The sequence below is a fragment of the Octodon degus genome, unplaced genomic scaffold (assembly GCF_000260255.1).
Source record: "Octodon degus isolate 3935 unplaced genomic scaffold, OctDeg1.0 scaffold00036, whole genome shotgun sequence".
Classification (NCBI taxonomy): domain Eukaryota; kingdom Metazoa; phylum Chordata; class Mammalia; order Rodentia; family Octodontidae; genus Octodon; species Octodon degus.
Genome location: NW_004524612.1, coordinates 14682024 through 14698174, shown reverse-complemented (window position 1 = coordinate 14698174; position 16151 = coordinate 14682024). Strand labels below are relative to the sequence as shown.

The 16151-nt window shown below is 50.7% G+C and overlaps 1 protein-coding gene across 3 annotated transcripts in view; it reads left to right on the top strand.

Annotated features, from left to right (window-relative positions):
• Positions 1-15171, top strand: part of Ints9 (integrator complex subunit 9) — a 95376-nt gene extending 80205 nt beyond the window's left edge. For 2 of the 3 annotated variants that reach the window (XM_023714662.1, XM_004630701.2), the window contains 5 exons: positions 1132-1256; positions 3079-3246; positions 10298-10396; positions 11536-11673; positions 13830-15171. In XM_023714662.1, coding sequence (XP_023570430.1) covers positions 1132-1256; positions 3079-3246; positions 10298-10396; positions 11536-11673; positions 13830-14006 — 707 coding nt within the window. In that variant the 3' untranslated portion in view covers positions 14007-15171. The remainder of the gene's footprint in view (positions 1-1131; positions 1257-3078; positions 3247-10297; positions 10397-11535; positions 11674-13829) is intronic. The other variant, XM_023714663.1, reaches the window with a different exon arrangement.
• Positions 15172-16151: the final 980 nt, after the last annotated feature.

Here is a 16151-nt window from a genome sequence, read left to right as displayed (position 1 = left end):
CCTGGCAAGCGCAAGGGCCTGAGTTCAATCCCTGGTTCCACCAAAAAAAAAAAAAAAATTATTTTTAGAAGTAGGTGGGGGGGCTGGAGAGATGGCTCAGTGGTCTAAAGCACCTACTTGAAACAAGCTTGGCAAAGTACAGGGACCGCGGTTCGATCCCCAGCACCACATGCCAGCCAGCCCCGCCCCCTGGTGGGCTGAGCTGGCCACACACACACACACAATAAATAAATGTAATAAATAAAAATAAATAAATATTTAAAAAAAAAAAAGAAGTAGGTGGGGAAGTAGCTGGGATATAGCTCAGTGGTTTCAGTCCCTAATACCACCAAAAACAAAAGCATTTAGATCTGAACTGTTCATATGTCGGAGAGCATAACCCCAGGCACACTGAGAAGCCAGGTTCTGTCAGGTTGCTGCAGGACTGTGGAGCCCAAGTGTCACCTCTCTTCTGGCTCCAGGCCGAATCCTGTGCACAGTCCCTGCCATGTGGTTTGCAGGGATCCTGGAGGAAGAGCAGGGCCACAGGACAAGGCTTTGAGGACAGGTCCCTGCCGGGAGTGAGGGTCAGAGCTGAGGCTCGGGCTCTCCATGGTTTTCAGTGTGTCCTGTCAGGTAGGTGGCCCTGCTGGCCCCGAGCTGTTACCAGCTTTCAGGGCCTGGTGTTGGGGCTGTGATGCCCACCGCTGGGCGAGGCCTGGCCTCAGCTCTGTACCACACGTGCAGCTGTACTTTTTGTGTGTACCAGCGTCCAGGGGCCTTCCAGAATCATGTACCTCCGCTTCTTCCACCCTGCGTATAGCAGCACATACTGATGGTTCTGGGCAGAGTACATTGGAGTGTGATGTATTTCTCTACACTGACTAGCGGGCATCTTGCTGGAAAGCAGAGCATTCCCTTCTCTCGTGGGTTTTGTCTACCGCTTCATCCTGAGTGCTCTGGGCCCTCACCTGTTCCTCCCAGGCCTGGTGCCTCCCAGGGTTCACCCTGCCTCCTCACCAGCTGAGAGCCTCGGTCCATGTCCCCTGCGCCTGCTCCCTTTCTGCCAAGCTGACAGCACCACCACTGCTGCCCTCCCCAGGCGATGCTCTCCCACCTCACATCTTAACGTCCTTCTCATTCTCTCCCTAGAACCGGACTTCTCCTACCTGGAAGCGCTGGCTCCCTACCAGCCCTTGGCCATGAAGTGCATATACTGCCCCATCGATACACGCCTCAACTTCATCCAGGTGTCCAAGCTGCTGAAAGAAGTGCAGGTGACCAACAAGCAAACTGCCCTGCCCTTGCACAGCCCTGCTGCTCCAGCAGCTTACACAGCTGAGGGGTGGGGGACTGTCAGCATTTGTGCCCTGGCCTCCCCTGGGCCCACACGGCTGCATGGTGCTGAGACAGGTCCTGCTAACCCTCAAACTGAGTAGTGGTCTTCATGCCCTGAACAAAGTTTCCAGCCTAAAGAAATCAAAAGTACAGGGGAAGAAGATATAAACAGTTACTTTTGACGAGGATCAGTTGTGCTACCTAAAAGCAAAATGCCCCCTCAAAAAAAGTCATTCAAGAAATACATTTACTAGACTGAAAGGCAGTTTGACTGCAGCCTACATTGGGGGTTACACATACTATAGTATTGTTACACATACTATCGTTGTTTGTTATTTGATTCGTTTTACATTTTCTGCCCTAAAGAAAAAAGTACTTGGAGTAAAATGCTACATAAAAGGACAAATTTTCCCGAAAGGAAAGTGTAAAGGGAGGCAGGGATATGGTCCCTATGTGGGGGTTAGAAGGTGCTCACCAGTCGGGACTGGAAGCCTGACTGGCACTGGCATGGGGGCAGGACAATGGAGAGAAAGATTCCTGGCTGCCCTTACCTCTGGAGGCACAGCTCAGAGATCTGAGGGCCCTGTCCCAGCCACTGCCTCTGCCCTGCTTGCTGAGCACTGTGTGCTCAGAATTGTTTATTTCCTATTATGATCCTCCACTTTCTCACAGAATCTGGTGTGTCAGGTAGAGAGACCCCTACCCAGAGTACTCAGGCAGGAGGCAAGAAACAAGGCCTTTGGGAAGGCAGGAAGATTACTAGCTTGCTTCCCTGTATGGAGGGAATCGGGGTTTTCTCTAGGCCTTAGAGATGCTGGGTTTGAGCCTACAAGAAGGGATTTGATGCCAACTCTGTGCTCACCCCAGGGAGGGAAAACGGCTAAGAGCCTGGTGTTTTTCATTACTGAGTAACTTCAGATGCCAGGCCTAGGCCAGCATGTACCCATTACACCCTCCGCCGTGTGCTCACATGGGAGACCAGAGCCCAGCTGCTGCCACTCTGGGAGGAAACCTGCAAGTCTGTGCTAAACGGCTGTGCGATGCCAGAGAAGTGAGAAGGAATAGAAGGCATTTGCAGAAGAGGAAGCACTGGCTGGGAAGGACAGATGCTGTGTCCCCTCCCCCGCCTGCCTGCTGGAAGTCCTCAGTTGGGGTTAACAGCTTAGTCCAGACCCATAAGTGAAAGCAGGAGCAGTGTGGTGACCTTGTGGGTTGTCAGCTTTGGTTTTCAGCTGGGTGGTATTTGTCCAAAATAAATGTTGGTTTACTAAGGTTTTTTTCTCTCAAGAAACAGAAGGAACCGTTTTTAAGTTCCATATCTGATTTGTCATCGCAGAGTATGTGACCTGCCCGTAGCATAAGCAGCTCTGAATCCAGGCCCCTGCATGGCACAGAAAATCTCAGTTCCTCCCAGTCTGTGTAAAGGGTGAAGGCCAGGCCACAGGGAAACTGTGCACTTAGGGCTCCTAGTGACAGCTGCAAATTGACATACACAGTGTCACCTTGAAAGAATGAGAAACTTTCAGTGCAGGCTGAGACCAGGAAGACTTTGCTCGCCCACGGCTGGCAGCTCATACATCTTCCCTGAGGGGCTTCCTGCTCCCCCTGCTCTGTGCCTGTCTCTGCCACTGGTTGGGTGGGCTTAAGGAAGGAGAATGTTGTATGGCCTGAGAGGGTCCTGAGCACCTAGGATGCCAGGATCAGGACGCGGAGCAGGGTGCTCTGCTCTGGCGCCCCCAACCCTGTCCCATTGGTTTACAGCCCCTGCACGTGGTCTGTCCTGAGCAGTACACCCAGCCGCCCCCAGCCCAGTCACACAGGATGGACCTCATGATCGACTGCCAGCCTCCACCCATGTCCTACCGGCGGGCTGAGGTCCTGGCCCTGCCCTTCAAGCGTCGGTATGAAAAAATTGAAATCATGCCCGAGGTGAGTGGCTTGTTTCATCCTCAAACTCAGGTTTAACTGTCTGAGTCTCAAAGTGCTTGCCGAGATGGCTTGCTTTTGGGTTTATGTCAGCAGTGAATGAGTTAGAACTCAGATGCTTAAGCAAGTCACCAGGAAAAGAGGTATGAGGCTTGTGGTATCCAAGGCTGCCCCTTGATTGGATGTTCAGAGCGAGACCCGCCTCACACGCTTCTCAGCCTCTTGGGTCTCATGTATGAGTAGGGTGAGTTTTGCTGCATTCAGGGAAGGGGAGATAAGAACAACCAAAAAAGAAGGAATGTGAGCTTCTAGCCCTTTTAGCACAATCTTGTGGTTTTGGCCTGTCATAGTCTAAATATTTCTCGTTCTGTGAAATCCTAATTTCTGTTGGGTTTTTTGTTTTGGTTTTAGCTTTTGGGGTTTTTTGCAGTACTGTGTGTCTTACCACTGAGCTACATCTCCAGCCCTTTTTTTTTTTTTTTTTTCAATTTTGAGACATGGTCCCACTACATTGCTTAGGCTGGCTTCACACTTGGAATCCTCCTGCCACAGCCTCTTGCATAGCTGGGATCACAGACATGGAGCACCATGCCCTTAGCTTACGTTTTAACAGGGAAGAAGTGAAAAGCAAATTGTGAACAGTTGGGGGAGGCAGCAAGAAGCGGGATAGCCTCTGGGGTGACAGTGTAGGCTGTTGCCTGCTTCCAGACAGCTTGGATGTTTTCTAACGGATGAGAGAAAGAGTAGGACTTGCTGTTAAGCCAGTGTGCCCAGCACTCTTGGGCTTAGGAAGTGTCCAGAGCTTGGCCCCAGCAAGGCTGGTGCAGACCTGTTTGCCACACACGATTCCTCTTCAGAGCCAGCAGAAAGGCGGTTTCCTTAATGAAGAACAATAGCTAAAGCAGATTAAGGCAGTTGCAATCATTAAATGAGATGAATGATTCAATACAAAACTAGCATCTAAATGCATGCGGCTGTTTCTATTAGGTAGATGAGCATTGCATTATGCAGCCCTTGTGTGTGTTGTGGGTGCTACTGGGTGCCCAGGCGGTGGGAGTGAGGCCAGGCAGGTGATTCTGGCTCCAACCAAACGGCAGTTTCTTTTTTTTTTTTTTTTTTTTCCACATTTTCATTTTTTAATGAGTTACGGCAGTTTCAAAACAATAATGATCATTTTCTTAGAAGTCTCACAAGTGGGTTATCAAGATTTATTTTGGTGCTGGGTTTTTGTTTTTGTTTTTTTGAGACAGGGTCTCACTATATAGTCTAGGCTGGCCTTGAACTTATAGCAGTCCTCCTGCCTCAGCCTCCCAAGGCTTATAGTGCCACACCCATAACTATAAGAGTGTATAATACCCAGCTCTAAGGGTATTACAAGGAGTGGGGAGTCCAAAACCAGTTAAGCAATGAACTACCAGAAAGATACAGATATCTAGGGTTTGCAATGCCCACTTGTCACATGATGCCATTGACCTTCACTAACTACCCCAGTGAAGGTCACATAGTAGGGTTAACAACAGTTCTTTCCTGGAACTGTGTATTCCCTGGATCTCCACATATTCCAGAGAGACCCTTCACCCCACCACTTTCTCAAGTTGACAGCCTTTAAGGTCATTTGGATGTTTGTGATCTAATAATTCTGAAAAAGGAAAAATGTGAATTTTTAGTTGGAACTTGTGAATTCAGCATTTTAGTCTTCTCTAATTAACTGGCTAAGCAGCTGCTTCTGCTCAGGAGGAGGAGCCAAGGTGACTTGTTCTGTCCCCTCAGCTCTCTGGGCAGCTGCCCAGCCTTCCTTTAGTGCAGCCAAAGCTCCTCTTGAGCAGTGGTCCTCCCGAGACCTCACCGAACCACACACAGTGGTGCTTTGCTTTGGACTCCTAGCTGCCCCGTGCATTGGTTATTGCCTGGATTGGAATGGTTTTATTTCAGTAAGTTGGCATTGATAATGATTTTTTTAAAATGAGAGACAGGAAAAGCAGGTTACTTCTTCCTTATGTTTTTTTGTTTGTTTTTGCTGTTCATTTTCTCTACATTTTGTTCATCTTGGTGAAAGACACTGGCCTGGTATCTTTTGGGGTTACATTTTTTATTCTGTTTGCAGTACGTGCAGTTTACAGTTATCCAGCAAAGTGGTTATATGTACATAGTACAGCCTGGTTTTTGTTTGTTTGTCCCCTTTTCCCTCCTCCCACTCTCTTCTTTTAATTCCTCTTTCCCTATTTCCATTTTTTTGTGTTTTTGTTTCTGGAACAGGGTCTCTCTGTATAGTTCATGCTGGCTAGAATGCACTATGCAGCCCAGGCTGGTCTTGGAAGGCCTCCTGCCTCAGCCTCCTGAGTGCTGGGATTATAAGGATGTGCTACCGTCCCCAGCCCCATTTCCATTCTTATTGGTGTTACTAATCTTAGCACATCTGTGGCCTGTGACGCTTACCTGCTTTGAAGCTGGTAAGCTCCCGTGCATGGCGTGCCTTTATTTTACTTTATTTCCTCTTGGAGCTCATCTAGTCATCTGTCCATCCCATCTGTGCACTTCTCATAGTGTTCCACTGCCTGCCATTCACTTTCCTCTCCATGTGCTCTGACTTAAGAGTTGGGTGACCTTGGGGTCTTCTGTTGCCTTGCTCCCCATGGTCCTGAGTATGCCTATATCTGCTTTTGTTTATGATTCCCTGGAACTCCAGATACCGGCATAGAGGAAAGAACTGTTGTTAACCCTACAATGTGACCTTCCCTGGGGTAGTAAATGCGGGCCTCAGTGGCATCACGTGAGAGCTGGGCATTGCAAACCCTAGGAGCTACTCAGAGACAACCCTTAACAAAAACTAAGAAGACTGTCACGTTAGTGCAGACAGACCAGCCGTGCATTAGTAACACTTGAGGCCACAGACTCAGGACCAGAGGTCAGAGATACCACTGGACTGTCCACCTTCCTCCCCTGCCCCCAAGCCTGGCCCCCTTCTGCAGGCTACAACCCTGTGCATGCCCTGGTCCATTCCCTGTCTCCGAGGTCTCTGGTAGGGTGACACATCAGTCCAGAAGCACCACTTTCCTCCTGGGTGTTGGTCTCTCCCTCAGTCCGGGGGGCCAGCTGGTTGTTGTTTCAGTTACTCTCCTCTCATTGCTGGGACAAATACCCAGCGCCCAAAATGAAGAAAGGAGAGGCTCATTTAGCTCACAGTTTCAGTCCATACTCAGCTGGCACATGGCTCAGAGCAGCTGTTCATGTCTGCAAAGGGCAGAGAGCAAAAGGAGGGGCAGCGGTGCAGGCAGCTAGCTAGCCTCTCTCCTCGCATCGTAATGCACATTACCCACCCCTGGGGCCAAGGTATAGCACTCACACCGGCAACCCCAGCTTTGGATCAAGAATCACAAGGGCCAGCCAGATAGCTCAGCAGACTGAAGTGCCTGCTTAGGCAGAGCGCAGCAGCCGGGGTTTGATCCCTGACATGCCATGCCAGCCCTGCCCCCAGAGTGCACTGAGACATTGATTAAGATTGGGTGTTGTGGCGCAAGCCTATAATCCCAGCACTTGGGAGGCTGAAACCAGGAGAATCACTTCAAGTCTGATCTGTGTAGTGAGACCCTGTAGACCCTGTACTAAATACATAAAAAAAAACTCTAGGAGCCGCCCCATGACTGCATGAGGCTTTGGGGGGATACCTGTACACACACCATAACCTCTGTTGCTGTATGCTGTGAAGGCCCCAGAAGCAAAGTTGGCATGTGCTCCTCCAGCTTACGCTCCCCCCAGAGTTCCTGGTGAGTGGAGCAGCAGGCATGGCCCAGAGCGCAGCTGGGGCGTGGTGGGGCAAGCCACACTGGGCAGTCCTAGGCTTTCTCCCTGTGCTTACCGTACAGGCCTCCTCTGGATTATTTTTGTGTAGTAGTTGACAGGGTCTGGGAAAAAAGGCTTATGCATAGATTTCACCACTCTAGACCAGCAATCCTCAAACATCTTGATATCACACACCTTAAAAAATTAAGATCTCAAGCTTTTACCTGTGTGAATTATATTCATTAGTATTTTAGAATAACATTATAAACCCGCTGTGTTAGGGGCCAGGGAGATGGCTCAGTAGAATAAATGCTTTCCTGGCAAGCACAAGGACCTGAGTTCAATCCCCAATTCCGCAAAAAAAAAAAAAACCCCCGCAAAAAAAAAAAAAAAAAGCCACTGTGTTAACATAAGTAAAGGATAAAGACAAAAATGAAAATCAGTCTTGGTTGCAACACTAGAGATAACTGTTGTGGGGGGACAGGGTCTTGCCATGTAGTTCAGGTTGGGCTTGAATCATGCATCCTGAGCTGGCCTCAACTTGCAGATCCTCCTGCCTCAGCCTCCCAAGTGCTGGGATTGGGCGGGATGGCTAGAGATAATTATTCTAGTTAGGTTTTTTTGTACTGCCTTGTGTACTATTCTTATGTGTATGTGGTGGAATCATGCTTAATAGACTTTTCACCTAGTTCCAAGGATGTTATGTCTTTAAAGATATTTTAAGCACTGAAAATACAGCTCAGTGGTAGTGTGTAAGGCCTGGAGTTTAACCCCAGCACCAAAAATAGAAACATCAAAAGGTTTTGTTCTAATGCTTGCATAATAGTCTATCATAAGCAAATTGTAATTTAACTGTTCATTTGCTGGTGGACATTTATTATTTTTCTTAACACTTTCAGAAACACTTTTTTATTTGGGTACTGGAAATGAAACTCAGAACCTTAGGGCCGGCCAAATAGCTCAGTGGACTAAAGCGCCCACTTAGGCAGATGCAGAGGCCATGCCGGCCCCGCCCCGGGGCACGCTGAGATGGCACTTGAGACTGGGTGTGGTGGTGTGCACCTGTAATCCCAGCACTTGGGAGGCTATACACAGGCGGCTCACTGACATCCTGTACACCCTGTCCTAAATATAAAAAAAGAAACAAACTCAGGAGCTTGCACTTACTAGGCAGGTATTGTGCTGCTATCTCCCCAGCCCTGAGCACCCTTTTATTTAAATCATTTTTTGTTTTGTTTTCCATAGAAACACTCTGAATGTGCTGTTTCTGGGTTAATGCTTCAGAGTGTGTTTATAGCTCCAGGCTACTTGCTGCTGTCTTGTGCAGCCCAAGTGAAAGCCTTTCTCGGGCTCCTTGGGCTAAAAATGCTGCAGAGCTCAGGCAGGTTCTTATTTTATCGCCTTCTCTTTTGGGCTTGGGAAAAGCCTCTTCCCTCAAATGGGAGGGAGCCAGAGGAAAGGTTCCCCAAAGGACTTGGATACCATGTTGAGAAGGAAAAGCACAACTCTTGGGTCAGGAAGAACAGAACTGTCCTCCGAGGCCAGGAGAGTGTGGTTCCGGTGACCCCAGGGCCACATGGGCAGGAGGACTGCCGGGGAGTTCGTGGCTGGTTTTCCAGATCCAAAAAGTCTTCCCAGGTTGAGTATCCTTCTGGATATGCAGAAGTGGCTTCCCTCAAGGAAGGAAATGGGCTCCAGGTGAAAGCGTGTGGCAGATGAGAAAGAAGCCCCACGCTATCCTTGTAGGAAAGTCAGCTGCTGGGCAGCAGGCTGACATGCAGGCCACAGCTCTGGCCTCTTGGCCCCTCAGTTGCTCTCAGTGTTTCCTAGGTTGTTTTCTGCGATGCCAGTTCTCAGCCTTTTTTTTTTCTTTTGTGGTACTGGGGATCGCACTTGGGACTCTGGGCTTGCCAGGCAAGTGCTTGTTCCACCGAGCTATATTCCCAGCCCTGATGCCAGTTCTTGGGTCTGGTTCTTATGAGAATCACTTCCAGGGTGCATTGGACACCCTCCCTCCCAGGGGTGCTGAGCTGCAGCTACTCTGCACCCTGTGCTGACTTCCTCTGTGACGGAGCCCCTCCCACCCCCCACAAACCACCCCTACTGGAGTCTCCTGAAAATGTGGTCACACTGCCCAAGGAGAGCCTTTCCCTGCTTGGCATCCATGCCAGCCCCAAACTTCCACAGCCAGCCCGGGCTGGGCAGGGAATGGTTGCACAGTTTAGGATGTGGCAGAGGGAGGCCAGGACTGGCACAGCAGGAGGCTGGTATATTCTGCCCCACAGGAAGGAGCACCCCACTTCCCCCATATGTGTTTTCTTACTCATGGAGCAGCCTGCAGTGTCCAGTTCCCTGTTTAAACCACTGATCCCGACAGTGTTAGGCAGTGGCACCACAGTCTGCTGCTGCTGTTCAGTGCAGGCAGCCTGCTGGGTAGCAGTCTGCTGACCAGAGCAGCAGAGCTGGCCCCATCATCGGGGCTGCGGAGGCCCAGGCTCCCCTCAGTGTCTGTGGTAGCAGCTTCCAGGAAGGAGAGGGAGCCTCCCCTGCCCAGGGCCAGGGCCCCGCAGCTAAAACTAGCACCCAGGCGTGGGGGGGGTATGGAGAGACACTGTGCCATCCCTGTCCTTCCCACCTGATACCAGGCAGCAGGCCGGGGTCAGTGGGGAGGCCGCCTTGGACATGACAGAGAGCCTGGGCTCTGGGCCGGCCGGCAGGCTGGCTGGTGTGGGGGCCTGGCCCGGGACACTTAATCTGGAGATCGGGAGCCTCATGGCCGCAAACCCTGGGTTTGCCAGTTGGGAAGCTGCTGCTATCACTGTCCTACCCGTGGCGTGACACAGAAGGGCTGCATGAGAGACAGCACACAGCAACCTGTGGCTGTCCTGAATGAGCCCTGTGCCATCGGGCACCACCAGGCAAACTGCATTACCAGAAGGCTCAGCCCGCGGGCACTTAACTGCCCTCACCTCTGCTGTCTTCTCTCCTCTCCTTTCTTTATTGTAATTGAGGATCTGCATGGGTGCAAGAAAGGTTGATGTGATTTTATGCTTTAAAAAAATTGTATAATGTTTTGCCTGCTTTCTCTCTTAAACTGTTTGGCCATGTCCAAGTGTACTGACATGAGCGCCCAGCCTCCCACTTGTCCACACCTGTCCCTCCAGGCAGGCTGGGTGCTGGGACCCCTCTGGACACATGCAGGAGGGCGGAGCTGAGGCCCTGTGGCCTACTCCTCCCGCTCAGGAGGCCCACCCGGAACTACATCTGCTTTCAGCTTGCGGACTCCCTGGTGCCCATGGAGATCAAGCCTGGCATCTCCTTGGCAACCGTCTCAGCTGTGCTGCACACAAAAGACAACAAGCATGTGCTTCAGGTACAGCTGGCGGGTGGGACTCAACTAGCTCAACTAGACCCTGCCAGGGTTAGGGTTAGGGTTAGGGGTAGGGTTAGAAAAAAGAAAAATTAAAAAAAAAAAAAAATCAACTAGACCCTGCCCTGCAGAAGGCCCACTCCATACATGTGTCTCTCTCTCCATATTGGCAGAAACCAGAAGCAAAACGCGGGGCATTTCATCAAAATTCTCTGGCCACATGGCTCAGAGAAGGAAGGGGAGAGACGTGTTACTGGTTTGAGGCCATGCATCATCCTAAGTGGCGCTCGCAGTCCACATGACTCTAGCTCCCGTGGGCACATTCCTCACATGAGCATTTGTTAGGCACTCCCCAGAGCGCTGCAGAGTGAGGGAGGTGCTGCGGGGAGACCTGAACAGCCCCTCCCTGAGGGAGCCTGGGGCCTTCAACACTGGAGGGACGTCCCCCGCCCCCCGTGGGTGGTACTTGTCCCTCCAGTTCCTTTCAGACTGGACCCTCGGTGACCTCGGGCCCAGTGCTGCAGCTTTAGCTTACATGGTGGCAGTTTGCCTTCACAGAATTCCCATGCAGTACTGTCAGAGCTGTCCTCCATTTCCTGGTGGGAGACTGACCAAGCTAGAACTTCATCTATATCAGACCCAACAGCCCATATGCTAGGCTGTTGCCAGCAGTCTGCTATGAGGAATGCACTTGGAAAGTACCATACTGAAGTAGATAGATGGAAAATTAATGACTAGGCCTTGATTTTTAAAAAAAAAATCTGAGAGGCCAGGCATGGTGGTGCACACCTGTACTCCCACCCAGCACTTCGGAGGCTGAGGCAGGAGGATTGCCAGAGTGCAAGGCCAGCCTAGACTGCACAGAGTTCAGGACCATGCTGAACTACAAAGCAAGACCTTGCCTCTAAAAAAGGAAAAAGAAAACCCAGGTCTTAGGCAGGAAAGTGGGACCCACACGGGTAATTCTGTACTTGCAGAGTCCCCAGCCGCATGCCTGCCTCAGGTGCCCTCTGGTCTTCACACTAGTGGCGGCTCTAGGCTGTCGGGGGGCCCCTTGGCCTCCATGTTCAGGGCAGGGCAGACCATGGGTTCTCTGCACTCTCGGGAAGCTCTTGGTGAGACCCTGCTTCCACTCTGCCCAGCCCCCTCCCAGGCCGGCACAGCCCACCAGTGGGAAGAAAAGAAAGCGCGTGAGCGATGACGTGCCAGACTGCCAAGTGCTGAAGCCTCTGCTGAGTGGCTCCATCCCTGTGGAGCAGTTTGTGCAGACCCTGGAGAAGGTAAGGAAGGGGCCTTGTGCTGTGGTCCCGCGTGTTGCTGAGGCCCACTGTCCTCCAGAGCTAGTGCCTCTCCCACCCACTCCATGTGGCTGGCGCTGAGAATGTCCTTCCTCAGGAAACCAGCCATGGGGCCAGGAGATAGCTTGGCGGTCTCAGCGCCTGCCTGGCAAGCACAGGGACTCAGATTTGATCCCTGGTACCATAAGCCATGCCAGCCCCATGTCATGTCAGCCCCATGCCAAGCCAGCCATGTAGTGAGACCCTATACCAAATAAATCTTTTTTTAAAGATTTTGAAAAAACATTAAAAGAGACAGCTGTGACTAGGGGGCTATCTGCCAGAGCCCCACTTGTCCACTGGACGTCCTGGGTGCCCAAGCAGATCTCAAGTCAGGCTGAGAGAGGGTGGGGGAGTCCTGGGAACTGGGACAGTTCGCAGAGTCAAAGGCATGAGACGAGCAGCCGTGTGGAAGACCCTGGGCCTCTCCCTTGGCTCAGTGTACACCTGCTCCACACCCCAACGGCCACGTCCTCCTAAAGGATTTCTCACCTGCCGTTAATATGTTCTCCCTAGCTTGAGCCATCAGTGGTACATATAGATCTCATCACTTGTATTGGCCTTTTTAACAACAAAATTAATAAAAAGCCACCCAATGGGAAGGTCAAGTTTGTACCACACCAGTGGGTCAGACCACTGAGCAGTGAGACATGAATTGCAGCTGCATAATGAACATGTTAAAGGAAACGTTTAGGGCATGGGAGATAGCTCAGTAGAATAAGCACTTGCCTGGCAAGCACAAGGGCCTGGGTTCAATCCCCAGTTGGGGAGGGGGCGGACATTCAACCTTACAGGTGTGGGGTTTGGGCTTCGTCAGGGCCTTGGGCATGAGGCAGTCTTTGGGGGGGGGGGGCGGTGCTCAGGATGCCTTCAGGGCAGTCTGGTTTGGCTTGAGGATGAGGGGATCAAACCACAGCTTCCTGAGCCTGACTGCTTTGTTTTAGAAGGCAGAATCTTTGCTAGGAAGGAGAAGGCACTACTGCTCACTGCTGGCCATGTGGCACCACAGTGTCACTCAAGAGGTGGTACACCCTGTGTCCAAACTATATCTCAACTAGCAGCTCCTTTCAGGTCACACAGACCTCCCATTCACAGGCTTGGTGCTCTGACTTCCCCAAGCAGCTCTCTTGGGCCCACCCCCAAGCCCGTAGCTGATCAGACTGGCCCTGCTGTCCCAGGGTCCTGGTGCCCACAGACCTGTCAGGCTTGACTTAGAAAGGGCTCCCTTTCCCAGGTAGCCCTCACTCTACTTTCCTACGTGCTGCATCCAGGAGCAGCCTGGGCATTGAGGCTCAGTAGACACCTTGCCATGCCAGCTGCAGGTCCTTCACTCGTCCACTGCCACCCGCCAGCTGTGGGCAGACAGCCTCCTTGTCAATGCTTTTTACCCATTTGTGTCCCTAGTGGACAGATCTGTCCCCTTTCTACTTCTTCCTTCAATGCTACATCTGATTTGTGGAAATGGTGTGCAGTTGGAGTAGACAGAGCTGGAGAGATGCCTTTCAGACTTCTTCCTTGAGAGGGACCTGCCAGTGGTGAGGTCGGTGGTACTGGCTGTGAGGACTGGCATTTTCCTGGGCCCTGAGAACAGCTGACTGACACCTAGGTCAAGGCCTCGCACCCTGGACTCCCACACATGGGACCAGCTGTGCTGAGCTCAGTCCATGCCTTGGCAGGATGTACACGTTCTGCCCAGTCCGTGTGAATTCCTGTGCAGCGAGGCCTCTTGGAAGATCTGCAGAACTTGTCAGGGGCCGGGGGGGATGGCTCAGAAGAATAAGTGCTTGCCCAGCAAGCGCAAGGGCCTGAGTTCAATCCCTGGTTCCGCCAAAAAAAGGACTTCAGTCAGGTTGTTTACATAGCCACTTTGTTCCTGCATAAATGTATTAAGAAGTGCCAAAAATTCCACTTCCTAGAAAGTCCTTCAACCCAGGAAGTATTATTTAAATCTTGCATTTCCAGAATAGCTTCTCTACTTTGCAGATGGCCCTCGAATTTCACAATAGTTACGTCCTCTTCTCTCGCTCTCCCCATTTTCCTCTCTCCCTCCTCTTCGCTCTCCACCACCCCCGTCTTCTTCTCCCCCTCTCTGGGAGCAGCATGGCTTCAGTGATATCAAGGTGGAAGACACAGCCAAGGGCCATATTGTCCTGCTGCAGGAAGCAGAAACGCTCATCCAAATTGAAGAGGATTCAACTCACATCATCTGTGACAATGATGAGATGCTGAGGGTACGACTGCGGGACCTTGTCCTCAAATTCTTACAGAAGTTCTGAGGAGGACCCAGAGCCACTCCTCTCCCTAGAATTCTCCCAGCATAGTCTGCTAAGGCAGAGTGTGTGATGGCCAGTGTCCCTGTGGTGTCCCCTGGCCTCAAGAAAACAGGTGGCTCTGAGGGAAACAGTCTAGAGCTCTGGAGGATCTGCTGCCTGGCTTCTTGCAGCTTTTCAGGGAGAACTTGCTCTTTAAGCCTCAGAATCCTGTCCTTTCCAGCTTTGGCAGTCTAGAGCGGCTGAGGGTGACATAAGCATGGCTGAATGCAAGGTGGAGAGTGACAGGGAAGCTCAGAAGGTGACCAGCTTCTGTAGTGTGGGCCCCTGTTTGACTGTCAGAGGCCTCCCCTCCAAAACAAGTCTGCTTATCTGCAGAGTGTGGCACCTGAAGAGGAAGAGGATCCCAAACAATTAGTCTTTTATATTGTGGCCATTCTCTTTAATAAAACTTATTTTTACAGAAGTATGTGTACACTGTCAAACTTCAAATCTAAATATCTGGAAAAAGAATGAAAATATATAAAACATAAACTTAGAAAATACTACAGCAGATTTCAGTTTGATGTGTACATTAAACCCTAAAGCCCAGCATTGTTTCTAAAAATACAGAGATTTCTTAATTTCTGTGAAGTCCTTTAAGTTCTGTCTACATAAAAAGCACTAAGATGGAGACCGCCAGCCGTGAGTGACAGAATGGCCTAAGCAGGTGTTTCTCAGAAGCCGCCCCCTTGGTGCCGCAGTAGTGCCTCCAGGTCTGCGGGCTGATCCTGCCCTGCCTGCTATTCTCAGGAGCTTCGTGCCTTCCCTCAGATGCCCATAGATGCCTAAGGAATGAATAGTGAGGTTTCAGAGCAAAGTAACTTCTCACCAAAGATAACTGCGCATGCGTGTGATCCCAGCACTCTGGGAGGCTGAGGTAGGAAGATCGCAAGTTTGAGCTCAGCCTGGGCAACTCAACAAGACTCAAAAATAAAGGGGTTGGGTATGCAGCCCTGTGCAAAGGCCTTGGGTTCAATCCCCAATCCACTGCCCCCCGCCCCCCAAAAAATACTGCATTTAAATAATGCTGTCTGAACCATTTCAACCTGTTTTCCGGGTGTTTGCCAGGCACCTGTAATACCAGCACTCTGGGCTACAAAGTGACCTCAGGTTCAGCCTAAACTGCATAGTGAAACCCTGTCTCAAACAGACAAAAAAAAAAAAAAAAAAAAAGGTGTTTGCCTGACCACATCAGGTTTAAGACAGGATCCAGACCGGGTGAGTTCTGGTGGTAGGTACAGCATCCTGCAGCCTTAGATCGACTGCAGGAAATCCGTCTTCCCACTCGGCTGGCAGCTTGGCTTCAGAGATTCAGAGTCCCAGGAATGCTATAAAAGTCATTGCCTAGGTTTTGCAGGGAGCTATGAGCTCTCCCAGAATTACAGTTCTATGGGAATGAGGACTTCATTACAGGAGGATCGTGGTAACAGTTTTTTTTCCCATCTCCAGCATGGCCAAAGCTGGATACAGATGTACAGGGCGTGTTAGAAACAAATGGGGCACTACCAGCATGGGGCAGGACTGACTCAGTGAGAAACCCTGAGTTTCTGCATGTATGAAAATTTACTTTTGTTTGTAGGAGAACTGTACATATTATCACATTGTAAACAACCTTTCTAATGAAACTTTTGAAAGGATCAAGTTAAATTTTAAAAGCCTCTTAAAAAATAAAAACTATAGTAAGATAAAGTGCTAAAGAAGCCTAAACATTTAAATGTAGCATTGCTCTGTCCAGAAATCCTGTGGGAGCTGTCAGAGTGCCTTCTATGCAGAGGCTGGTTGGAGTCCAGCCCTGGTCCCATGAGAGCAGTTCCTAGCCACAGCAGCCCCCAGGGGCAAGGAATAACTGGACATCAGGCTTCCCTCACCACCTGCTGGGGGCAGGAGCCAGAGACAGGAAGAGGCCAAGAACCATTCTTCAGAGAGCCTAGAGCCAGCTTCCACATCCTGAGAGAGCAGTGAGGATTAATTCCATCTCAAGATTAGAGGTTTGGGAGCCGGACCACGTGGTTAGTAGGAGACGCACAGAGATGCAAAGCTGCCCCAGTGCTGAAATTCAGCACTGACTGTGGCCCTGCTCCTGGAAATGCAGCCCCCAGCTGTGACACC